The following is a 26,202-nucleotide window of genomic DNA, read 5'->3' on the forward strand; positions in this document are numbered from 1 at the left end:
ATGGGTACCCCTAACAAAAATTTTAAAATGTGGCTGTGTAATTTGGAATTAATGTGATTTGATTGGCCTGTTAATAAAAATTATTTTTTTTTAAAAAAAAGGTTTATTGTCCCACCTGCCCATATTCAAGTAGGCATTTGTGACATATTAACAACTTCAATAAACTCTCTACCAGTTTAAAAACTTTCATTTGTGATTGTTCAGAAGCAAATTCTATTTGTCAGGAGATAACCAGGCAAGCAATTGTTCAGAAGTCTGGAATAACCACCCACATTCATTATAAGAACCAGCCTGTACCTCTCTCCTTGCAAAGAACAAAAAGGAATTCTGCAGCGATTTGCTTCACTCCTAGGTCAACGTGAGTCATGAGTCGCACTAGTTTGTTTCTCAGTGTTGTGCCAACTTCAGGGCGATTAGATACATCTCTCAAGGGAGGCAACACCTAAAGACAAAAACAAGTAATAAGAGCAATTAATCTCCAGTGGAAAGTGTTCACCACACTTTCTTATTCAAAAGTATTTGTAAAAATTCTGCTTTAACACTCTGCCTAGCTCTACAATGAGGTCTTAGCCCCATTCCTTTGTTGCTGCTGAGCAACTACTAGTAAGAGAATACAGGGAAGAGACCCAGCTGCTCAGACCCACTCGCTTGTCTCGAGGTCATCAGTGGGAGACAGTGCCAGGTAGGAGACCAAGGGGAAAGGATAAGAGCAAGAAATGCTGCCTGAATAATCTTGGTTCCATATGGGCATCATGCAGCTTCCGTTCCTGTACTCCAGGGATGGGAAACCTGCCCCCCCCCCCGAAGCTGTTGGTTAACTCCTGTCAGTCTCAGTCAGCCTGGCCAATGGGCAGGGACGATGGTTGCTAGATTCCAACTCCATCTCAAGGGCCAAAGGTTCCCCCATTTGAGTGTGAGTTTTTTGCAAGCAATAATTTTGCAAGCAACTCTAAGGGCTTCCCAAGGCTATAAAGCAAGATAAAGGTATTCTAATACCTTGTGAAAATATAAACAAGATCCCTTAATATTTAAAATAGCCTTCCTGTCAAGTGTTTGTATTCCTTTGTTACCTTCATCTCTGTGGTATCTCACCTGAGCTTTAATAAACTTCCTTATGTTCCGGTGAGATCGGCAGCATCTTGTTAGCAAACTGAGAACTGGAGTGAGACCTTCCCGATAGCTGCTCCCCTAGAATAAGAAATCACAAGACACATCATTTTTCTTCCAAGAACATTGGGATTTTCTACCATACTCCATATTCCTGCTCTAGTGTTTCTCAAAACAAGTCACCAAGTTTCCACAGCAGGTCCCTCGTGTCTTTCCCATACCATTTAAAGAGCATTTCCACACCTGAAAATTCACAAATGAATGCCTCCAGAGCTGTGATTGGCTAATGTTCCCAGGCGTGTTTATGACATGTTTTCAGACATGCGGATGATTTTCAAATATTCCTGATCATGATGTATGCATTGTACATTGGGCTGTCTCTGAAAAAGGTTCGAAATCAAAGCTACTGCAGAATGTAGCAGCCAAAACATGAACTGGGACTATGCAGTCTAAATTACACTGGCTGCCAATCTGAAGTGCTGCCTTTGACCGGCATGGTTCAAGACACCAATACCTTAAAGCCTCCTTTCCCCTGTATAAGCCTATCTAGACACTGAGATCACCATCTGAAGACATCCTGTGTGTCTCCACCAAGAGATACTCGTAGGGAGCAACAAGATAACAGGCCTTCTGTGGTAGCCCCCCAATTATGGAACACCTTGCACAAGGAAGCTCACTTGGTCCCAACACTGCCTTCCATGCATTAGAAAGCACTAGTGGTCTGCCTTTCAATAGCTGTTTAGTCTTCATTCTTGTCTAGATAAGGAAATGATATTTTCTGATTTTGGATGAACGATATGTTCCATCTGTACTGTATTATTTTAATGGCTATGTGATGATATGTTGGTGTGTGTGCACGCGCGTATGTACACACACACGAGGACCTCTGCTGATAATGGGAAGCAACAAATAGCTTTTACTTTAATAAAACTAATCAGTCTATGTTTCATTTGTGGGTTTGATATTAAAAGCAGTGCTTCAATGAGAAATAGCTGTATGTTTGTGTGTGCACGTGCTGTTTTGTTTGCTCTGCACAGAGGATCCTTCAAATATGGCATAAATATTTGTTTTTATGCCCCCCCTAGTATCTAATCAAAATATTGATATCAATCACACTCATCTTTCTACACACTTGTATGTGATTTGGTTTGTAGGCAAACACTGAATATGTAACACAATTTTTAAAAATAAAAAACCTAGGTAGACCCAACTACCTGACGTTGCATTTCCCCAAGGCCATCTTCCAACCTTGAAAATATTAGATGGTTAAGAATAGGTAAAAACTTGGGGATTTCTGATTCAGGCCCATTTTTGTTATTAAGAGATAGCTTGTGTCAGCTTTTAAGGCCCAACAAGACATTATTACTGCAAACCATGTAACAGGTTCGCAACAATGTGTGCTTTTATTCAAGTGACAAAAGGCCGTGAATGTGATTGGTGAAGTGACCAGGAGATGAGGGGGATGCTTAATGGTTATCTCCAAACCAAAGTCTTTCCAGAGGTGGCTTTTCCACGCACAGCTGTTTCAAAAGATGGTATTTGTCACAAGACAACGAACATCTAATTAATGTATAAAAACAATGATTTTAGCTCTTATATAAAACAATCTAACCTTGTCAATTCTCTTCTCCATGAACTTCAATAGCACCTGAATTGCATCCATATTCATGCCATTATATTTGATATCTGTGTCCTCAGGATCCTCTTGTGTCGATGGACTGATAAGGACATCCAGACAAGAAACTGGAACGTTGCTTAAAAGGTTGATTGCGTTGCTGAAACAGATTTTAAAAACATTCTCATTCATGACACTATTTTCTTCATACCGTGCCAGCAAACACCACATCTGAATGCCAAGCATTTGTGTTGAGGAACCTGTATGTTCTAGCATAACAGCAGATTATAATGCTGTACCTGTATAACACATAGTACACCCCATTCTAAGATTTCATCTTAGATTCCAAAGAATTTTCAGGGATTTGGTAGACTTTGGGGAGATTATCAAATAAAGGAAAAGGTAAATTCCAAAGTTTAAATAACAACAGGATTGCAGGTATACTTCAATGGAATGGAAGCATGAAGTGTAGAAGAAGGTACGGAATTCATCTTCCTAAAATTCTTAGCATTTTTAAGCAGAAGCAAGTTCTTAGCCTTTTTGAAATTTATTAGATTTATATGCCACACTTCCTCTCAAAGGAGCCCAAGAGTGGCAAATGCCCAAAGAATAACATGTCTACAAATAATTCCAATACAGATGCAGACTGGGAAAGATCTCTACTTTAAAGGCTTGTTTGAAGAGACCAAGCTACTCCCTGGTGTGAGAGCTTCCCATGAATGGGCACACACACAAAACCTCTGTTTTGTTTCTTTCACACCCACCGAAGTCTTTGGCCATGTAACGAACACATGATGTCGCATGTAGTCTGGGGTTTGGCCCATTTGAAGCATATATTCTGTGAGTATGTTTTGCCTTCTCATTGTGCCACATATATAGCCTGGATTGTGTTGTGGTCTGTGCAGGGGCCCAACAGCATGCACAGATAGTACTACTTGGTGGGCAGGGACTCAAATGAAATAGAGGCTTTCCTGAGATTATGTGATAAAAAAATAATAATAAATCCAGATCTCGCCATTTCTCTCAAACAAGCCCTAGGGCAGCAAGGACTGTTGTGAAGCCACAAAAGGATCACACTCCCCTAGGTGGGCCCTGCCTAAGTTCCATAATTTTTTACTTCAAGAACTGGCAATCCTACAGGCAACTGGCAGTAGAGAGAAAAGTCTTATGGGAAAGCAGTAAGGCGAAGTCTGGGGAAAAGAACACAAGTGAGCAGTCTGCATTAGAATTTGTGCACCAGTGATGTTATACATATAACCCTACCACCCATTCAGGCTTCTGGTTGGCCACTGTGAGAACAGGATGTTGGATTAGATGGGCCTTTGACCTGCTTCAGCAGGAGTCATCCTATGTTATTATACAGCAATAGCTTGGAGACAAAGGAAATAGCTGCTTTGGTAAACAGCAGCGCGAAGATTGTTAACAGGCTTCAGTTCCCTAGATAAGAGATGCTTCTTGAAATGCACTGGGAATAGCAATTTATACCAATTTGTCTGTTCTGGGTTTGTTTTTTGCAAAAGAAGAAAAACCTTTACAATGCTTACTCAGCACTGGCAGTTGTGTTAGGATTTATATTGCATTTTGATAAGTGGTTTTCTTCTGTTTGTGTTTAATTTGCATTCCTTTTCCTGTTGTATATAAATTTTATGACCCAGCACTTTATAGTTTCTATGTATTAAGCAAATTAAAAGTTCCCATGCTGAAAAAATAATGTTCTAGAATAGCAAGATTCAACCTAGAGAAGGGTTTTAGGAGAAAATTGCATTGTTATTCTAATACACACCACCAAGATATCATGTAGTGGGAACTGCAATTTAGGCTTATCTAGTCTAGCTCATTTGTATTCCTTGTTTTGTGGTTTATTTCCATTCTGGGAAGTTGTTAGCTTGAAAAGCATTGCAAAAGGCTTTCTTAAGCAATTTTGATAAGCTTTGTTTTTCAAAATCTCCATTCTCTCAACCTCCACCCCCACCCAAACTACCTGTGTAGCTAGCTAATCTTAAAATCATACTTCCAAAGATTAGTGTGTTACAATTTTGATGGCTGAAAGATAACACTGTAGGCTAGACATCTCTTCTTGGCATTAAATTTAGAAGTTCACAAACTGCTTGCATTATGTACCTAGAAGGCATTTAAGCCACAACATTAGCACAGGCAAAGAGCAAACATACATTCACTTTTATTCTGATTCATACAGACCATACAGGCAAGTTCCACTGATTTCTAGTGTATCTAAGTCAGCAAATGGCTTCAGTCACTAATTCTTTTGTCTCTTATCTCACTTTGTGCAAACATTTTACTTAGAAGTAGTTATCAGAAGTTCTTTTTTGCACAACATCCTTCACCATCCCTGTGACCACAGTACTGTATAGCTCATTCTCCTTTTTTACTTTCTGGAAGCAGCATCAAGAGAAAGTGAGATGCAAAACACAAGATGGGAGGCTGGGTTTTGCTGCAGCTACCTCACATTTTGCAAGGTAACTTCCTTTCAGTAAAACTGAATTGGCAAGAAACAGCAAAATTGAATCAGGGGTGGGGGTGGGGACTGGCAGCTTGGATAGTTTCCACAGAAGGCCCCTTTTTACTGGTTTCTTAATAAGAATGGTGTTCCCAAACACCTACAAAATTAATTTTCTGGATCACTGTGCTTGAGCTATTCTTTTCAATAACCAAAGCTTGGCTTTCTGATCTTTGTCACTCCGCCTGACAGTTTTATTTGTGGCCAAGAAGTGTATGAAATTCTCCAGCTACCAGGAAGTCAGTGACTGTGCACAGATCTGCACAATGGTGTTTGCATTCTTCCTCCAGGGGGTAGAAATGCTGCGTATATTATCCCCTCTCTCAGCTTCTTAGAGATCATTAATCACTGGGACATGACATCCACCTACTCACGCTCTCAGCCCCCTCCTGATATGCAAATGTGAAAGCAAACAACTGTTTAGCACCACTGAAAGCCTTGATTAAAATCTTGTTAGTTGGCAAACATGGCATTTACTTTAATGCATACAATAATTTAAAGAGTACCTTCAAATATTTTAAGTGACATGATGGATAGTACTATAAGATATATAAGCTTCTCATATGCATCCTGTTAGAAACAGGGAGGAATAAAAAGTATTCTATAATTTAAAGGCAACCAATTTATATAAGTGTTTTTAAAAGTCATTTGTCCCTTATTTTCCCCCTTAAAATGATTTCTAAATGTAAATGTAATTTAAACATATATATCCAAGTTTCCAAAAATATATATTTAGGTTTCTATTCACGGTCTCTTAAAACTAAATCCATGTCCATCTAACAAGCACACAGAATTAGAACTTGCTTTTCAATGTAGAGGAATGAATAAAGCAAAAAGTATATGCCTAAGAAGCTCTCTGGGGTCTCAGGTAGATTTCTCCATCCCCTGCTACTTTTAAAGGTCAAGAATTCAACTTATGATAAAATGGCATGTACAGTGGTACCTCTGGATGTGAATGGGATCCAGTGGTACCTCTGGATGTGAATGGGATCCGTTCCTGAGCCCCGTTCGCATCCAAAGCAGAACGCAACCCGCGTCTGTGCGTGCTGTGATTTGCTGCTTCTGTGCATGCGCGTGACATCATTTTGAGCATCTGCGCATGCGGCGAAACCCGGAAGTAACGCATTCCGTTATTTCCGGGTCGCCGCAAAGCACAACCTGAAAACGCTCAACCTGAAGTGACTTTAACCCGAGGTATGACTGTATTGTCCTCCTTTTTGCAAATGTTGAATTTTCAGGCTAGGCCAATAAAATAGAATGACTATTTGTTTTCTGTGTCATGCACACACACTATTCTGAAATAAATATCAGTTTTCGCATATAGAAAATTCTACTTCAAGTGGTTCTTTAGTTTCTTAAAGGTAAAGGTAAAGGGACCCCTGAGCATTAGGTCCAGTTGCGGACAACTCTGGGGTTGCGGTGCTCATCTCGCTTTACTGGCCAAGGGAGCCGGTGTACAGCTTCCAGGTCATGTGGCCAGCATGACAAAGCCGCTTCTGGCAAACCAGAGCAGCGCACAGAAATGCCATTTACCTTCCTGCCGGAGCGGTACCTATTTATCTACTTGCACTCTGACGTGCTTTCGAACTGCTAGGTTAGCAGGAGCTGGGACCGAGCAATGGGAGCTCACCCCATCACAGGGATTTAGACCACAGCACCACCCGTGTGTTTCTTACATGGGTATAAATTTTTAATTTCACAATTGCACTCATAAGCAGTTGAGGACTGCATAATCAAGAGTGTGGATTGTGTTACTGGACAGTGAAAATGTTCTGGGTTGTATCTGAGTAAATCATTCTGTATGTCCGGGGTAGGCAACCTAAGGCCTGGGGGCCAGATGCGGCCTAATCGCCTTCTCAATCCGGCCTGCGGACGCTTGTTTTTACATAAGTAGAATGTGTGCTTTTATTTAAAATGCATCTCTGGGTTATTTGTGGGGCATAGGAATGCGTTCATTTCCCCCCAAAAAATATTGTCCGGCCCACCACATGGTCTGAGGGACGGTGGACCAGCCCACAGCTGAAAAAGGTTGCTGACCCCTGCTGTATGTGGAACACAGTCTGCGAGTGCAAGAGAACTTCCCTGTTCTCCTCCTATATGATCCCCAAGCCTCTGGAGCAATTTGGGGTCGGTGAACAGGGGGCAACATTTGTAAACAAAAAATTAAATTGTTATAACCACCAATAAATTTCTTTGATAAAACCAACCCTTCTCTTTGGCGACTTTGATACACCTTCTGTTAAGAGACCTAAATCTTCCATGCAAGGAGAGTGAAGCAGTTCTGTGCTCTCTCACCCCTCTGCCCACATTAACATTTTTGTTCGAGCACGGGACTATACCACAAATAAGCCTCCATCCATCTTATATAATTCATTGGGTTGACAAGGCTGATCATTTGCATGCTAACCACAATGAGTCAAATATCTGTGTGTTCATTATAAAGTTTGCAATCCTCCACGGTTGCAAAGAAACCCACCGCAAAAAAATTTTAGATTTTAGATTGCTTTTCCACCTTATAGGCCTTCAAAGGAATACATAGAAAGCAAAATAAAAATACTAAAGTACAAACCATTTTTGCGCTCAAAGCAGTTTACTAAAATAAGCAGTTTGTAATAGAGTCATAGTAACTTTTTATGGTTATGTACTCCAACACTAACAATTAACAGATCATTCAAAAATACATCAGAAGCAAGCATAAAACTTCAGTTCAGACAGTTGCTCTTGAACAAAAGTGTGGAGTAAGTACCACTTATACTTCCTAAATAAAAAAGGCAGGTGCGTCATCACATCAGAACTAGGCTTAATGTTATTTCTGCCATTAAATTTTCAAAGAGCAAGGAGCATCCCCTCACCAAATCTCATGGAAACACCTGGTAGGACATGTAGTTGTCTAGGTCTTCTACAGTCATGAGCCTTCCTGACAGCTTGAGCTTAGCGAGCATGAAGCACAGTGATTTTGACCAAAAAGAAAGAGAGCATTGGCAAAAAGAAAGAAAATTGCCTCCTCCAGGATATATTAACAGGTCTACATGTTTCAGGATGATATAGAACAGGAACATAACAGAACAAGCAGAGAAACACCTCGCCTTTTTAGCCAAAGAAGGTCCAAATGAAGAAATATCAAGTCATGTGAGAGCCAAATATAAATCTTAAAAGGGCTACACACTACTACTACAGCACCAATCACTGGATAGTACCAAACAGGAGAGAATCCTAAAGGGTTTGTTATCCCACAGCCTGTTCAGATGTTACTCCCTGTCCTCACCTTCAGGCAAGATGAACCTTGAGGTTGTGTTCTTTCTCTGTTCCCCATTCACTGTCAGCAGGTGTAGGTAGGTGTGTGTGTGTGTGTGTGTGTGTGTGTGTGTGTGTGTGTGTGTTAGATATCCCGGTCAAGAGAGATCAAGTGTTCAAATGATGGTTTGGGCATCACCCTCTATATGCACAGGAACGAGAAGCAGAGATGCAGTGCATGAGTTTGAGGACTGTCCCTGAACTCGCCACGTAGGGGAAGAGCAAAGTAATGCCTGAACAGGTCTTAAGGTAGATATGAGCAGCTAAGGGAACAGCACAAAACAACAACATATTGGCCGTATTCAGGTGTACATAAATGGGGCTTAAATGAACACATGAGAAGGAAAGAGTGCACATGTTTGTTAGCTCTGCTCCATCATTCCTATCTCCATGTGTTGAATGGCAACTTTTTGCAGAGGGGAAGCCTCCCTACTGCTGACAGTTGCCCTTGAACATGCAGAGGGAGAACAGTTAAGCGCATTCATGCATCCTCTATGCTCCTCATTTGTTCATTTAAGCGACATTAAGAATGCCTGAATATCGCTATTGAGAACGAGGAATGGAATTGTTAAGTACAGAGTGCAGGGTAGAAAGGCTAGGTTATGATGAGCCAGGGAAGACTGCAGAACTGGGTCTGGAGTCAGAAATGACGGAGCAGGGTTGATCACAGAGCGCTACTAACACGGTAGTGTGGCTGCAGCTGTTAAATGCCTAACATAAGGGATCAGGCAGAGCTAGGCGTTAGCAAGATAAAGAAACTCACCTTTGGCAGGCTTTGCTTCAGGTTATGCTCTTAATGCCAAGGCCAACCCACAAATGTTTTGAGATATTGGCAGGGAAGAAGGGAAACAAGTGAGCAATTAATGAGGTTCTAGGTATCTCAATGGTACCTGGTACAGAAGGCCATTGTTTATTTATATCAGCTGCTGGAAACCATGGGGTTGGGGTGGGAAGCGGGGGGGGGGGGAGGGGAGAGTGCTCTTGTGCTCGAATCCTGCTTGTGGGTTTCCTACAGTCACCTGGTTGGCCACTTAGAGAACAGGATGTTGGACTAGGTGGGCCACTGGCCTGGCCCAGCAGGCTCTTATGTTCTTATTTACATTCTGACTTTTACTTTAAGTACCATACATACATATGGAGGCTCAGAGCTTGAGGACCAAAGTATTAAGGGGCATGTTTGTGTGCCCATACACAAATGACTTGACTGTGCTGTCTATGGTTGTTGACCCCAGAACTAGAATTCTTACCAGACTGTGCCTTAAGCAGCTGCCCCCCCCCCGCAAACCTATCTATCCTTAAGGCCAATTCACTCAGGTGAGCCCTTCCACCATTTTGTCAAGGCTGCAGAATCACAGAATTGGAAAGGACGCAGAGGGTCATCTAGTCCAACCCCCTGCAAGGCAGGAATCTCAACTAAAGCATCCATGATAGATGGCTATTCAGCCTCTGCTTAAAAACCTCTAATGAAGGAGAGTCCACCATTGGAAGCCATGTGCTGGTCCGGTGTACAAAGGAAATCTGCAATGGCAGGTACAGGGCCACACAACACAGTCTTGTATTTCCAGAGCTTTTGAATCAAAATTTAATCTTCCATTTAATATGTACAACAGAGGAAAAAGCTTTCAAATATCCCCCAACACAAGGTTGTATCTTAAGATCCACACTTTTACTTAGATTCACCACTGTGAGTGCTTCGGGAAGGATGGAAATTAATCCTGGCTTAGACAATAAGTATCCAGTGCCAAGAAAAAAAAACAAATCATCAGCCTTTCTGGGCTTTCAGTATACATCCTTGCTCCAGCAGAGGTAATCCATTTCACTTCTCTGCACACATGTACACACTTGTTAGGTAAGTCATTTGATTGGCAACATGTCCAAGTGCTAAGCAAACTACTGCCATTGAACAGTACTGCTTTTGAGGCAACTGGCAAAAGTCTTATTCCAATAATTCCGCACCCTTATGTTTTACTTATTCAAAGAAAAAGAAAAAGATTTTACAAGTATTTGATTTCACTGTAAAAAACAACCCAAAGGTTAACAGAGTTCTGCAAGCAAAGATGTATTAGATCAAGCAGACAAGCACTTACCCCAAGGATGGGGAACTTGCGGCCTTCCAGATTCTGCTAGATGCCTGGGCCACCGGTTCCCTAACCCTGACCTAGCCAAACAAGAAGCATTTATCTCTAAAATAAATGGACCTGCAATTTCACTAACCTGTGCAACTCTTCAGTTTTGTCTTCAGTAGGACCCAGAGTTAATAAGCAGTGACGAAGAATGGCAGTCATGTAACGAAATTCATGAGAATCGTTCTGTGGACATACAAATTATGAAGAGAAACATATTTAATTATCAAGGCTGCAAATGGGGATTTCTAAGAGTCCTAATTAGAACAGGGATTAAATTAAAAGGGCTGGCACAGTACAAAACCCATATGAGTGTGTGAACTTTGCTTCATATGTTCACATGTTTTCTCAGTCTTCAAAATAAGTAATAGAAGTAAGGCTTCAATTATTATTCATGCAAAATCATGCCATTCTTGCCAGGTATTATTTTCTCCACAACTGAATTGGCTCTTCTTGACAGTTCTTCAAATCTGGTGTTAAAACAAACAATTCCCCCACTGCAGCAACCCGGCCTTCTTACATACATAGTCGGATCATCCACGATTCAGTCTTGCCCTTCCCCATAGCTTCCTTTGCTCTTCTCCTTACTAAGGGCCAAAACAAGATGGGGCAGAACATGCAAGAAGCAATACTGTGCCCATGGGAAGAAATAGTATGTTACTTTCATTCATTTTGCCCCACAAAGAGCAAAGTTCATTAGGTCATAGTATTGCCATAACAACTCCATTGTACTTAATCATGTAAGGTTTCACTAGAATTACTGTGCGTAGTGGAAATGTGAAAAATAGGCACAGAACTACTGGCTTCATTATTCTTTTCTCCCATCAGTACAGTACAACAATACTCTCCTTTGAAACTCTTACCCAAATTCTAATTTTGAAAATTACTACAAAAAGGGGGGGGGGGAAATCAAGGCCAATTCAATTTTTCTCCCTTATAGATTTCATCTCTCCATCCTTAATTACCGTATTTTTCGCCCTATAGGATGCACTTTTTCCCCTCCAAAAATGAAGGGGAAATGTGTGTGCGTCCTATGGGGCGAATGCAGGCTTTCGCTGAAGCCTGGAGAGCGAGAGGAGTCGGTGCGCACCGACCCCTCTCGCTCTCCAGGCTTCAGGAAGCTATCCGCAAGCCTTGGGAGCCTGCGGGAGTTCCCGCCGGGTTCCCTAGGCTTGCGGATAGCAGCCTGCATCCCGAAACCCGGGGCGCACAGCGGAGCGCGCCCCGGGCGACTTCGCGCTGGGCTCCCACGGCTTGCAGAAAGCTGCCTACATACCGAAAAAAATTTTTTTCTTTATTCCCCCCCCCCCAAACTAGGTGCGCCCTATGGGCCAAAAAATACGGTATATCTGCAACACCTTGCAATTCTGTAGTTAGTGTACCATTTACAGTACTTTTAGATTATTAGAAACGTAAGACAAGGTTTCTTTCATAATGAGCCATGCTGAATATCTTTTGGAAATGTCCACTTACAATTAAAACTTGGCAGTTAAAAGTTACATATGGTGTGTTTTCTTTCACACTCAAACAGGAGTAGTACTTCTCTTTGGCACTGTTTGCAGGCCAGCACATTGGAGATTAAGTTACTCCTATTTCTTCTGGTGTGTCCACATCTCCCAAGAAGAATTACTTTTTTGCTTGGTGGTGGTGGGGCCTTTCTAGTCAGCCAAACTGCATCCAAACAATAGATCAAATAATATGGACAGAATATTCTGTGCCATATAATGAGGGCACCATTATGCAACACTTAGCTAAATCATAGGTCCTATTGTCCTGGACACTTGAGCTTGGACTCCAGAAACTGGAAAATTCAGTTTCAGATAAACAGAAGACTCTGCTTTTGAAATTTATGCTGCATCCTGCATTGCGTTTGGGATGCTACTCCCAATCAACTGTTGCAATGGCAAGGATGTAAAATTGTAGTCTCAGATGCAATCCTCTGGCAGAGAAATAACCCTGGGCAAGATATGTCAGACTCAAATCTTACCTCACTGTGTACATTCCAGCTGTCAAGAGTTACATTAAAGAGAGCTTTCAGTGCTTCGACAGCACAATCTGTCTCTTGCAGTGACAACGGTGACATTTCCTGGTCTTCAGCTGTGATGTATTTATCTGTCCATCTTATGCTAAATGCACTTTCCAAGGCCTGAGTCAACAGTGGCAATCCCTGGAGATCATAACGCAACTGTGACCTGATATCTGTGTGCAGAAGGGAGAGGAGGAAGAGGAGACGCAAATCAAAGCATTTAATGTCTTCGACAAATTGTTGATCCTTGCATTTTTTCAGGAGATTGCAAAGCATAGCTGCCAGGTTCAGTTCCAGACTGAGTTTCTGTGCGGCCGGACTATTAAAAACAATGTTGCAAAGGCATTTTAAAGCTTCCACTATGACAGGGAAATCTGTCACATCTTCCAAAGAATCCTCCATAGTGTCCAGCTTTGCCAGCTTCATCAAGATCTGCATATTTTTCTTTGTTGTTACAGGAACCAATACTTTTTTGTCTCTTGAGAGTATGCGGAGAGCCTCCAGGCAAATGACTTTACAGGATGTTTTTGTATCTTTGTCCAGTAAAAGCAATATTCCTTCACATAGTTGCTGAACATACAGGAAAAAAGGAATGAGATTTTACCATTCTGCCCTGCAATGTAACACACCCATAACCCATCCCCACCTCTGATTTGTCATAGAGTATCAATGGTATTAAAAATATTTTAGCTTCAACTTATCGTATGCTGTGTGGCTCACAGTTTGTGAAATTATATCAAAAGGAAGGCTGCATTAATCAGAACTAGATTATGTCTGATTTGGTCAACAAATGGATTCAAATAAGAATAGTACAACTTGGCTTTTCGCTAGCATATCAATTGCTGGCTCTGATCTAAAGCATCAAAATACAGGAATGTCTTCAGTTGTGCCACAGAAAGTATAGGATGCTCCTGAATAGGATGATATAATCACAGGAACTCAGTTTTTTAAGTAAAAAGCAAGTTGCACCCATGCATATAGCTGTAGGCACTTTGGACTACAGTAACTACTCTACTACTACTATTGATGCATCCTTTAACTTAGGTTAAAAAACAAAAACAAAATATTTTATTTATTTAACAAAATTTATGTACCACCACATTATAAAGTGGTTATCAAATCAAGAAGTTTTTTTTTTTTAAATTACCAGTTTTGGACTGCCTCTTAGGATACAGCTCTTACAAACTTGCAAGTATATGGCACAAACCTACTGCATTTATGTACAAATCATGGCCAAGTTCAAGGGCTGATGACCATATTAAAGCTCTACAAAGCTGTATAGTGGCTTGTGTCATTTTCAAGTAACAGTGCCAGGTTGCTAACAAATGCAAGCATAGTGTGTACTCTGTACAACAAGGATAATTTCTGAGACATGAGAAAATTCTCTCTTCAACATTTATCAGCTACGCAGCTGAACTTTCTATTATTTGCTCGGTGCACTAACTCAGACATTGATTTGTGTTAGGTTCATAAATGCGTAATAAGAGATTAGAAATAAAGCAACAAGTATCACTCTAAAACCAGTACTATGTTGGCCAGAGAGCATTCTGCTATCAACTCCAAATCCATTACCGTAAACAGATCAGATAAAGGCATGCAGGAATGCAGAACCCCCATGGGGTTGTCCAAATGCAGTTTCCCACATATAGCAAAGTAAAATACTTCATCTAGCCATTCTGGAATTGCAAAGATCTTACTGAACCTTGCAGCCATTTTGTTTTCATCGATGTAGAGACCAAACAATACAAAAAGGACTGTTTTGTGGAAGCTTCCACTGAAAATTCTACATGGTGGGGTGTTTTTTGCTCTAGAAACACTTGGGAAGCACAAAGAGCAGGGAAGCAAAACAAAAAACACCCTACAAAATTGCCCAGCCAGAAAAAAGTGTCACGTACCACACTACACAGGGCCACTGGCAGCCCCTAGTATTTTAGTCTCCTTGGGGATTATTTACTAAAGTACATGATGTTCCTAGCCTCCTGAACAAATAATAATTGGCATCATGTCATGCTTCCTTCTCCTGGCCTGGCCTTAAGATTTTGCAGTTCATTATGTCTTTTGACCCAGGGTCTTCTCAATTTTAAATTCTCAGTTGATTTTAATTAAGCCCTCCCTAGGGGGCTCATGAGATAGGCATGTTCTTAATTTATTGAATTCAATTGAGTTCTGCAGCCTTTCATTGGTCAGAATGACTATAATCAAGTCAATGAGAACTCTGGGAATAAAGTAGTCCATAAATAAGCTGGAATCTCTGTCTAGTTACTCTATAATTCTCACACCACTCTTGTATGGGCTAATAGCATTCCTACTGTTGCCTATGCAGGATAAAGAGGCTAGTTAAAATCTGACCTGAAAATAGCCCCTGAGAATAGCAAGTGCTATTCAAGTTGAACCCAAGTTGGCCTGGGAGGGTGGGAAGGGAGGCAAAACATCCTATTCTGCCAAACACAGACCAGCAAGTTGTTGTGCCATGCAAACTGTAGCTGGCAATTGTCCATAACAAGCCACACCTACACAAACATCACCTAATATATCTGACAAAGTGAAAGTTTATAACACAAAAAACGTAAGTATCTATGATGCAGGAGGATTCTAGATATTTCTGGAATTGCCCAGCTACACACAATATGGATAGCAACTGCTGCCAAAGCAGGTGTGCAGAGGGTATCCAACATGGTGACCTCCAATTCCCATCAACCACAGACAACATGGTGAATGACCAGGGATGGTGGGAAATTGTGATCTAAAATAACAGCCAACACCCAGCTAACACTGGCCTAAGATATATTAAAGAGAGAGAAATTCATTAATCTACTACGACAAGCAAGAAAGGTGGGTTTTGTTGACCCCTGGTGCCACTGAAACCACGGCACCTTAATTTAAGCTGCATGCTAGTGATTTAGAATCTAATAATAGAGTCCACTGTCAAATATTTTTGCATGCTGTGCTCCTGGGGTGGCTAAATTGGAGAGGCGGGGGGAGTATTGAGAGCATGAGAATGGAACAAGACACAGTAAGAAGGCACGTCACATTGTGTGGAGCCCTACACGGATAATTTGTTCCTGCTACCTATGGTTAGCAAAACACAATTTGGGGTTGGGGGAAAAATATTTACACTTTTTTTCTTATCTACATTATTTAGGGGTTCTTTTGTCAGCATAGTATGATAATGGTGAAGACAACAAGGACAAACGTTTTAGTCATGGAGAAAATGAATTATGCTGAATAACTTAGTGACTAGAACAGCCAGCAATTAAGGATTTAAAAGAACAGAATTTGAACCACCCCTATTAAGTTGCAGATTAAGTTCATTTAGTGAGTCAGTGAATTATACGCCTTGCCTCCATATTGTTCCAGACTGCCAGCATTCTCAGGGAGCCATAAGTCATCTCTTTACACTCAGTTCCTGTTTTTAGCGTTTATTTTCCCAATTACTTTCATTTCCCCACCTTAAGGCAAAAGCAATCAGGCCTAGACAATCAGCGTTCACCTATCTTTTAAGAATCTGATATGTACTTATTACAGTTAGAAGACAGCTTGTAATATGTGGGGGTTTTTTTAAAGCATGTTCTCCAGAGAAACCCCTGATTGCATTGCAACTGATGACTCATCTACTGGGGCAAGGGGGGAGGGGAGAGAGAAGGGAGAAGAGCAGACTCTGAGGAACCACAAAAACGTCTCTAATGCATTAGGCAGTAATTATACATACACTGGCAGTGCCAAAAAGGCTTCTCTATCAGCCAACAGTACTAGTGCTTATGTGAAAATTGCAGGTGAATATTATTCACTAATTTACCTGCATCTTCCACTGACTTTAGGTATACTATGGTGTCTCCCCATGTGACCCATAATCTAGATGTGCTGAAGTAGAGATGAAAAACCAGTTGCCCTCCAGATGCACCCATCATCCCTGACAAGTGGCCATGTTGGGCGTTCTAGACCAGCAACATCTGGGGAAACCCAGCCAGATGGGAGGGGTATAAAATAATAATAATAATAATAATCTGGGGGCCACAGATTTTCACATCCCTGCCCTAAAGAGAGACTATGGTGAACAGGCAACCCAAGGCACAATTTTAAAAATCCTTGGAAGTCACAGAGTGTGGATACAGACAATTACCACTGTAACAAATTAGAAAGCTACTTGTCTGTATCATTATGTTAAACTTCACCACAAATAAGGTGAAAAGGCGGAGTCACTATCATGACCCATGAAGCCTTTGTCACAAACATAACTCATCATCTCTTAAATCCAAATAGTTTTATGAATACACCTTCTAAAGTAAAATAAAATGATCAATTCACATTAACGACAGATGTATGCATTGGGACAACTGATATGAAATGTTAATTCTTTAAATATGTGGCAACTATGTCTCTTTCTATTTTAAGAGGGAAAAGATTTTACCTTCTTGCCCATTTCCCCACAGCTTTCAACTGCTATATTGTTGAGCAGAAGTAACAAATTTACTACTGCTGCAATCAGAGTATATAAAATATGATGATATAGTTATCTGTATAATTTCACATGCAAAAATAAGCCCTTCTATACATATTAATGCTTACTTTCTGGATTCACTGCAATTTGGAAGGTGTGACTTTTAAAAAGCCCAAAATTACTAATGCCCAACAATGAATATTGTTTGAATTTCAGCAACTTTGTGTTTACAAATTATGATACCAAAAAAAGGAAAAAAAAGAAAAAAGGGTGAAACCTATATATACACAAACAAAAAAGGGGGGGCTGATTCCACACTGACATCTTCTAATCTAAGGGAACAGAACACCTGCTGATGGTACAATGCCACTGTAGCACTAGCTGCTTCCGCTTCTGTATCACACTTTTGGCTCAGGTTAAGCTTGTGGTCTACTAAGATCCCTAGATCCTTTTCACATGTACTACTGTCAATACAGGTATTCCCCACTTTATATCTGTGCAGCTGGTTTTTCCTGCCTACATTTGCAGCTATTGAAATTCTTTTTCTTTCTTTCTTTTTAGTTTAGACCAAGTTCTCTAATCTGTTAAGGTCATATTGAAACCAGATTCTGTCTTCAGCGCATTGGCTACCCCTCCTAGCTTGGTGTCGTCTGCAAATTTGATGAGCATTCCCTCAATACCTTCATCCAAGTCATTTATAAAGATGTTGAACAACAACAGGCCCAGGCCCAAGTTTGATTTTAAGTTATTAAATTCAACAAACCTCAAATATACACGACAGAAACAACCCTAAGTGTAATGGTCGCCAACAAATCCTGGCATTGTTGTAACAGACGCAAAGCAGGGAGAGGAAAAGCAGACTACCTATAGCCCGTAAGAACCCTATATCTCAGTGTACCATGAAGAAACACGTCCCCACGCCTGTTTCTGTGTTTCTTACCTTTCTTTTCTCTTCATCTGATGCTTCAAATTTGAAGGTGGACCTATTCTGAAAACAAAAAAAAAATATCCATTCTTAAAAATGTTTTAATAGTCCTCATACAAGCTTTCTGATTTTGCCAGAAAATGCTTTATCATCCTCTCAGAGGCTAACCTTAGGATGTCAACAGTGCAACTCTAAGCACGTTTACTCAGAGGTTAGTTCCACTGAGCTCAGTGGGGCTTACTCCCTAGTATATGCATTTAGGTTTGCAGATACTCAATTTATTAGCAAAGTGATGCTTGCAAGACATCTTGGTGGTATACCACTTGCTAAGATGGCCTTTAATCACATTACACCGATCCAGCTATTATCTTTAAAGCCCTAAATGGCTTAAGACAGGGGGCACCAGTTAATTCCTCTTCTGCCCGGCTTTTGGCTAATTAAACAATCTATGTATGACCTTTTCAGCTGTGTGGGAGGAATTATTTTTTATGTTTTTATATTGTAAACCTCCACCTCCTTTGTGATCCTTGGATGAAGAGTGGTATTAAAATTTATTAAAGAAAGAAAAGAAAAACAAAGAGTCCCTGGGAAATTTTCTGGGAAATTTATGAGAGGTTGTTTGCGTGTCCTGCTCAGTTCCTGTTTGCACTGGCTCAACTTCTCCTACGTTGAAACCATTATGCCACACCCCTTTGGCAGTCATTTTTTGTGACATATACCCACCCCAACCTTCCAAAAGTGCTCCCTGGTCTTAAAAGATTGGAGGCCCCTGGCTTAGAAAGATATTTTAAGGATCACTTCCTCCTATCCTGCTTGCTCCCGGAGATCAGAAGGAGAGGCCCGGTGGCGCTGTGGGTTAAACCACAGAGCCTAGGACTTGCCGGTCAGAAAGTCGGTGGTTCGAATCCCCGCGACAGGGTGAGCTCCTGTTGCTCGGTCTCTGCTCCTGCCAACCTAGCAGTTTGAAAGCACGTCAAAGTGCAACTAGATAAATAGGTACCGCTCTGGCAGGAAGGTAAACGGCATTTCCGTGCGCTGCTCTGGTTCACCAAAAGTGGCTTAGTCCTGCTGGCCACATGACACGGAAGCTGTATGCCGGCTCCCTAGGCCAATAAAGTGAGATGAGCGCCGCAACCCCAGAGTTGGTCACGACTGGACCTAATGGTCAGGGGTCCCTTTACCTTTACCAGGAAGAATGCACAGCTGGACCAGAACAAGAGAGAGGGCCTTTAAACATAGTGCATAAGGAGCCTGACAATTTGACCTCCATACAGAAATGTAAAACTACTAAACATGTATCTTTATCTCCTGGTATGGGCTGCAACCTGAAATCTGAACCCAGATATAATACACTTTGAATATATGTAATACACACCTATCAAGAAATAAATATTTCAACCAGTCGGCTTTAGATCAGACATTTTAATTACCTTTGCAATACACTAGAAAGCAATGTAGATCAGTGGAACAATGTTGCTATAGCTGGCACTCCAGTAACTAAGCAACCAGCTTGGTGGGCCAACTGAAGCTTCAAAGGTAACCTTGCTTAGAGCATTCAACTCAAAGCAGCATGGATGCTTAATGGATCAATCCACAGCACAAGGGGAGGGGGACGGGGGACGACAGCTGTCTAATCTAGCTAACAGGAAATACTACAAATTTGGGGGAGGGAGCTTCTAGAAGCCACAACACTGTAGGAAGATAGCCATTATTTTAATGTACCTTGGGTTTTTTTTAAAGCATTCTTTGTTTCCAAACCTCCTCATGCTATAATACGTGTCCTTTAGTCTACCCAGAGATGTGCATAGCTATGGCCACACATATTTGCTACAACACACTCTTTGAACTTGTTACAGATCTTTGCAGTATTATACAGCCATTTAAGAAAGGGAAGAGACCATTATCCTAAAGAAAAGAAAAAATAACATCTATTAGGAAGGTGTGCGTTCTGCTGTGGTCAAGATCCGATCTGAAGATGATTGGAAAACATAAAAAGAATCTATTTAAATAAATATAAGAGAAACTGCAGGCTGCTAATGGTGGTGACAGGGGAAGGAGGGCAAGTATAATTAGGATTACCTACAATACGAAACGCAGTAGATTAGAAAAATAATGCTTCCCACAGGGAAAGAAATGCTAAGACTGCACAGGGCTGCTGATAATAATAATAATAATAATAATAATAATAATAATAATAATACAGTATATTATTTATACCCCACCCATCTGCCTGGGTTTCCCCAGACACTCTGGGCGGCTTCCAGCAAAATATTAAGATACTGGGGTAAATGCTACCAGAATTGATCTGGGTTGATCAGATTGGATAGATTTGTTGTTGTTTTTTAAATGCTTTTCATTGATTTTCAAAAACAAAACAAAACCACATATTTATTTAATTATTTAATTTTGCTTTGTTTCAGATTGGATAGATTTGGCAAAGATCTGCTCCCACCACGAAGGGGGCACCGACCGAGGACCCCATTCTGCTGGGAAGCGAGTGCCAAAGGCAACCTAAATGCGCTTCAGAGCGCCCCATGGCCAGAGAAGAGCTGTTGGGGGGGGGGAAGGTTCCGAATCGCTTCGGAGACCCAAGAACTGGGCCTCCCGGTGCTCCGCCAGTAGCAGCCCACCGGGAAAGAGCAGCGCGAGGACGAGGGTCCCGCCCCTCCCTCCGCATTCCAACGGACCACCCGGCGCGGCGCCGCTTCGAGAGAAGGGTGGGCGTTCTCCTGAGGGGCCATGAGCAAGGAAAGGCGCTCCGAGGCGGGGCGAGCCCAGCCGGCTGCCTCGTCGTTACCTGCTCATTGAAGCGACTCAGGTCCCGCTCGGCCCCGCCGCCGCGCCCACCGAGCGCCGCCAGCGCCGCTTCCAACGCCATCCCTGAAGCAGGGCGCGGCCAGGCAGCCCCTCCCGCCTCTTCTGCTCCGCTGCCGCCGCCTCCTCCCCCTCCTCCCTCGCCGGCGCGCGGCAGCTTCAACGGCAACAGCCTCCGTGGCCGCCTCCCCTGACCCTTCTACCTTTCACCTCAGATTACGCCACGCGCGGTGGGAGAAGCAGAAGTAGAAGCAGCAGCAACAAGCCCCGCCCCCCGGAGAGCAGTGTTGGCCTTCCCGATTGGCTGGCAGAGGGCCGAGTGGGCAGGCGGCCCACTCGCTATTGGCTGGATTCTGTTTACCTCGGGGAGCGCTTCGCCGAGGCGGCTCTTTAGAGAAGACTACATTTCCCGAGGAGCTTTGCAAACCCTCCGGCGGAGCGCAGTGCATGGTGGGGCTCCTTGCCTAGCTACCGATTAGGGCGCGGTCATCTTTGACAAAAGAATCCCTTACGGGAGGTTCGTCTGGTTGACTGACGTTGTTGTTCTAGGGTTGGCGGACCAGTTTAAACTCTACTGAGCAACAGTGCAGTTCTGTATGTGTCTTCAGAAGAAAGGAGGGAAACCCTCATTGATTTCAATATAACCTGTTGTTGTTGTTGTTTAGTCGTGTCCGACTCTTCATGACCCCATGGACCAGAGCACGCCAGGCACTCCTGTCTTCCACTGCCTCCCGCAGTTTGGTCAAACTCATGCTGGTAGCTTCGAGAACACTGTCCAACCATCTCGTCCTCTGTCGTCCCCTTCTCCTTGTGCCCTCCATCTTTCCCAACATCAGGGTCTTTTCCAGGGAGTCTTCTCTTCTCATGAGGTGGCCAAAGTATTGGAGCCTCAGCTTCACGATCTGTCCTTCCAGTGAGCACTCAGGGCTGATTTCCTTAAGAATGGAGAGGTTTGATCTTTCATGGGACTCTCAAGAGTCTCCTCCAGCACCATAATTTAAAAGCATCAATTCTTTGGCGATCAGCCTTCATTATGGTCCAGCTCTCACTTCCATACATCACTACTGGGAAAACCATAGCTTTTACTATACAGACCTTTGTTGGGAAGGTGATGTCTTTGCTTTTTAAGATGCTGTCTAGGTTTGTCATTGCTTTAGTGCAGTTCTGTATGTGTCTTCAGAAGAAAGGAGGGAACCCTCATTGATTTCAATATCACCTACAAGTGTATGTTGGATTGCAGGCTACGTAATAAGTGTTTTGCAGCGGGCAGTGCCTCCGCCTAACTGCACACCTTTGCATCTATATTGCACCTTCCTAGCCGCTTTCAGTGAGATTTGGACTGGTCTTATCATAAGCACCCAAGAGCCTGTTCGATCAGGCCAATGGCCCATCTTGTCCAGCAGCCTGCTCTCACAGTGGCCAACCAGATGCCTATAGGAAACCAGCAAGCAGGTTCCCAGCACAAGAGCGGTCTTCCCTCACGTGGTTTCCAGCAACTGATATATGGAAACATTGCTGGCTGCAGCTGCAGAGGTAGAGCACAGCCATCAAAACGACATTTGCCCTTAACTACAATACAGTCCCTCAGTAAATTTAATTTATAGCATAACCCCTTATACCACTATTTTTAAAAATCAAACATAAAAGAGCTTACTGGCTAATGTATGGGCTTACAAGCTACAGCTTGAATACTGAAAAATATTCACTTTACTTTCTGAATGACCATGGGAAATCTTGCCACTCAATCCTCCTAATTTGATAGAAGGAAAACATTTCACAGAATTCCCAAAAGTAATCCACATAAGTCCTCAAATAAACTTTTTTTTGGTATTAGTCCCTAGATTCAGTGGCCTGTTTCACACATCTTGCTAAGCCAAAACCATGGCATGCAGGCTCCCAAGTGGAATTTAGAGCCTCCCATCTTTTTGCTGCTGCACTGAGCTGAACTAAGCCTCATTCAGCTGTGTACAGGCTATAGCTTTAAAGCACATTTTGAAACACAGTCTCAATTCCCAACAACCCTTAGCAAACACTGCTTTGATGCCCTCAGGCTGTGAAGCAGTTTATAAATTTGTACAATAAATAAATAAAAACAGCTTTAGCTCAGCTTCTGAAAGCAGTTTTTTTGGGGGGCGGGGTAAATCATAATGGAATTGCTGAACTGGGGAAAGTCAGGGGTCATTTTGGTCAAAGGTGAATAACTTCAAAGCCAGAGATAGACTGTCCCCACCCACCCACCAATGCTCCAGAGCCTGGAGACCTGATGCAAGTGGGAATGGGAGTAAACAGCAGGGGCATCGTATCACAGTTCTTTGAGGGACTGGTTGGATATAGAGGAATGGTGGAAGGAACCAGCTGGGGAACCACCAAGGAAAGAAGGCTCAGAGCAGGGACAATGATAACTGGTCACAGGGAGAAGATGGGGAAGAGAAGGTGTCAGAAACTGAAGGGGGGTGGTAACAGGGCATAGTGAGCTGGGAGAGCCTGTGCCAGAGAAGTCCAGAATCAGCGACAGAGGATGAAGCAAGTAAGGAGGGAGGCCAAGAGGCAGATATGAGTCAGGCTGGTGAAAAGTCATGGGTGTCTCCCCCTCCAACTGCAAAAAGCTCCCCTCCCCCCTCGTTTCCTAGAATCAGAAGCATGAAAAGGAAGGAGGAGAGATTGGTGGCAATGTGCAGACTCATTCTCTGATTGCTTGGGGGGAAACCCTGGAGACGAGGGGTGGGATGAGGCACAGAGAGAGCTTGAGGGGAAAGGAGAATGGGAAACAATGGGTTGTATCTAACATAGCATGAGTAACTCACCCTGTCATCTCAAGGATTTACACTTGTGCAGTGAAACTTCCCTCTCTCTTTTCCCTGTCCATGTGTCCCCTAAATCTGTTCTTGGGGATCGCCTCAACTCTTCATAATTAGTGAGAGTGCAGGGGGAAACTTCCTTTGGGCATTAATCTTTGCACTAATGATACATCTTAGTTGGATACCACCATTTTTTTCTGTAAATCTCAAATCCTTAAATTATCTAAGATCCAAGCCTAATTTAGGGCAATTTTTGCAAATCAGTTTACCTGCTGTCCCCTGGAACACAATTTGGGAATTGGTCTACATTGTGGAAACCACCTCACACATCACCAGCTTGCAACTCAAACTTTCTCCTATTAATCAAGCTAAGAACCTTGATTTCATTTTTGGGGGATTGTTTTTATTATTTAAGTGTGAAAATCCTTCATATACCTTGGGTAACAAATAACACATTTCCATTTTAACCATAAACACGGTTATCACCACTGTTGAATGCTATCAAATATTTTATTTACAAAACAATTATTAAAATGCCTGATGTCATATTTCCATGTAATTATATCTTACCCATAGGGTAATAAGTCCACCATAATTGCTTGCTGCTTTTTCTTTTTTATATATATAATACAGAAGCAAAAAACCCCTATGTTAATAATTTTCTAAAACAAACAAAAAAAAATTGACAAAGAACTATGAATCTGACAAAAAATACCAACGGGAAACCCCCCCCCAAATACAATAATTTCCCGCACACACATACATAACACAGCATAGGTTCAAAGGCACAACTTTGAGTTCTGTACAAGTGTATGGAATTGTCCTGGCAAGAGATCTGGGAATGAAGTTCATTCTAAGCTGTAGGTAAGTAGAGGATTTGCTTAGGTGTGTATGTGTTGCATTGCAACTCTCACACATTTGTGCAGTTTGACAATACTGATCATGAGGTTTCCTGTGTGTCATTAGGCTGGCTGCAAAAACACTTGTCCCCCCACACAGAGAAGTGTGCCTCAAAGGAGCTTGTATAGGCTTTCCCTCTTCTCAGCTGCTACCCTGCTGGGTGCATTTAGACCAAGATGTTCAGTCCATGAGACCCTTCCAAAGTTCCAGCATCTTGCGCTCCCCAAGACCTCACAGACAACTCCTAGGGAAGGCAGGAATAGAGATTGGGGGGGGGGGCTTAGAGAAGCTCAATCTCTGGGATATTCCCAAGGATGTGAATGTGTGGAAGGACCTCACCTTGGAGTGAGCCGCTTGGCCAATGCTACTTGCCCACCGGAATTGTGGAACTGCCAACTGGGGGGAAGGTATGTTGGTACCAATGAGCTCTTGACACACGCAAGGTAGCAAGGCATTCCTTGTCATTATGGGCCCATTACCTTTATGGTGATAACGCAGCACGGAAACACAGCTGACAAGTCAGCAATTCACCCAGTACTCTATGTCGTCCTTTTTGCAAACTAACATTTATTTGATCAATAGAAAGATTTGTCATGGATGCAAAGTTACATGTAAACTGGAGCACTGCCACATGCCGTTTTAAGAAGCCTCAAAGAGGAAACCGAGGGCAACAGAAGAAGCCCAACAAAGCATCTTTAAGGAGCTATACGGGTAAGTTAAAGAATGGAGGCAATAATTTGGATCCGTCTGCCATTAGTTAAAAATATGGACTAGATTTCTCACCCCAGCACATTTCCTTAAAGACCATGTAAAATTTATGAATAAGATTAGAATGGTGGACTAAAACATGGTGCACTTAGGACGCGACTGAATCAAAAGACTGCCAAAGAGTGCTTAAGTGGGATATCTCCTTGCTGCTCAGAAAGCTGCTTTGAAGTGTTTGAATGAACCAGGTCACATTGGCTAGCGGTGCAGGGCATGGCTTGCATTTCCCTTCACGTCACAGCTTGGCTCTATTTGGTTTGCTTCGTTCTTTGAACATACCAGGACCCCGTGTAGGACACATCTTGCGTTCTGTATTTGCACTCTGCTTGGAGGGGCACAATAATTAGGGCTGTGTGTATGCTGCACTAATAATAATAACAATAACAATACCAAAACCCGTGCAAAGAAAACAAAACACTGTTCAATCTGAGTCCCTTATGCAAATTAATTGTATTCGCATATAGTTTCTCAATTTGCATAATTTGTTCTGAGGCTACTAATATTTAGCAAGTATATATTGTACATCAAGCGCTCAGACACTTCCCATATATTATCCGTAGTCCTTACAAGGCTTGGAAAGGCAGGCTAATATCACCGCTGTCTGAGACAGGCTGGTGGAGAGCGAGTGGGTGGCCTAGTACCAGGCACAGCCAAACACCCACAAAGCCGAGGAAGGGGGCTTAAAGCACAGCATAGGCAGGAGGGACATGCTGCACCTTTCCCTCATCTGTGCAACATCCTGTACTTCTCCACAGATGTTTTTCTCCTAATGGGGCTTATTTCCAGCCTTAGCACTCCCTGGAAGGAAAACAACAGGGAAGTGTTTTGCAGGGTAGGTGGGGAACGATGGGTAGGAGCAGAATATAAACACCCCTCTCC

At 42.4% G+C, this 26,202-nt stretch overlaps 1 protein-coding gene across 4 annotated transcripts in view; it reads right to left on the reverse strand.

Annotated features, from left to right (window-relative positions):
• The window catches only part of RIC8B (RIC8 guanine nucleotide exchange factor B), a 28,627-nt gene extending 7,540 nt beyond the window's left edge, over positions 1-21,087 (reverse strand). For 2 of the 4 annotated variants that reach the window (XR_014539169.1, XM_083574120.1), the window contains exons 1-7: positions 20,844-20,989; positions 18,062-18,104; positions 12,645-13,253; positions 10,749-10,843; positions 2,720-2,882; positions 1,093-1,188; positions 298-442 (exon numbers count right to left, since the gene is read on the reverse strand). Coding sequence is in view for 2 of the 4 variants with exons in the window: in XM_083574120.1 (XP_083430246.1) it covers positions 298-442; positions 1,093-1,188; positions 2,720-2,882; positions 10,749-10,843; positions 12,645-13,253; positions 18,062-18,104; positions 20,844-20,851 (1,159 nt within the window). In the remaining 2 variants the exon portion in view is untranslated. Of the gene's footprint in view, positions 1-297; positions 443-1,092; positions 1,189-2,719; positions 2,883-10,748; positions 10,844-12,644; positions 13,254-18,061; positions 18,110-20,843 lie in introns of all 4 variants that reach the window. The other 2 variants (XR_014539168.1, XM_083574119.1) reach the window with 2 other exon arrangements.
• Between the last annotated feature and the right edge of the window lie 5,115 nt (positions 21,088-26,202).

This window comes from Podarcis filfolensis, assembly GCF_964270895.1.
Source record: "Podarcis filfolensis genome assembly, chromosome: 10".
Classification (NCBI taxonomy): Eukaryota; Metazoa; Chordata; class Lepidosauria; order Squamata; family Lacertidae; genus Podarcis; species Podarcis filfolensis.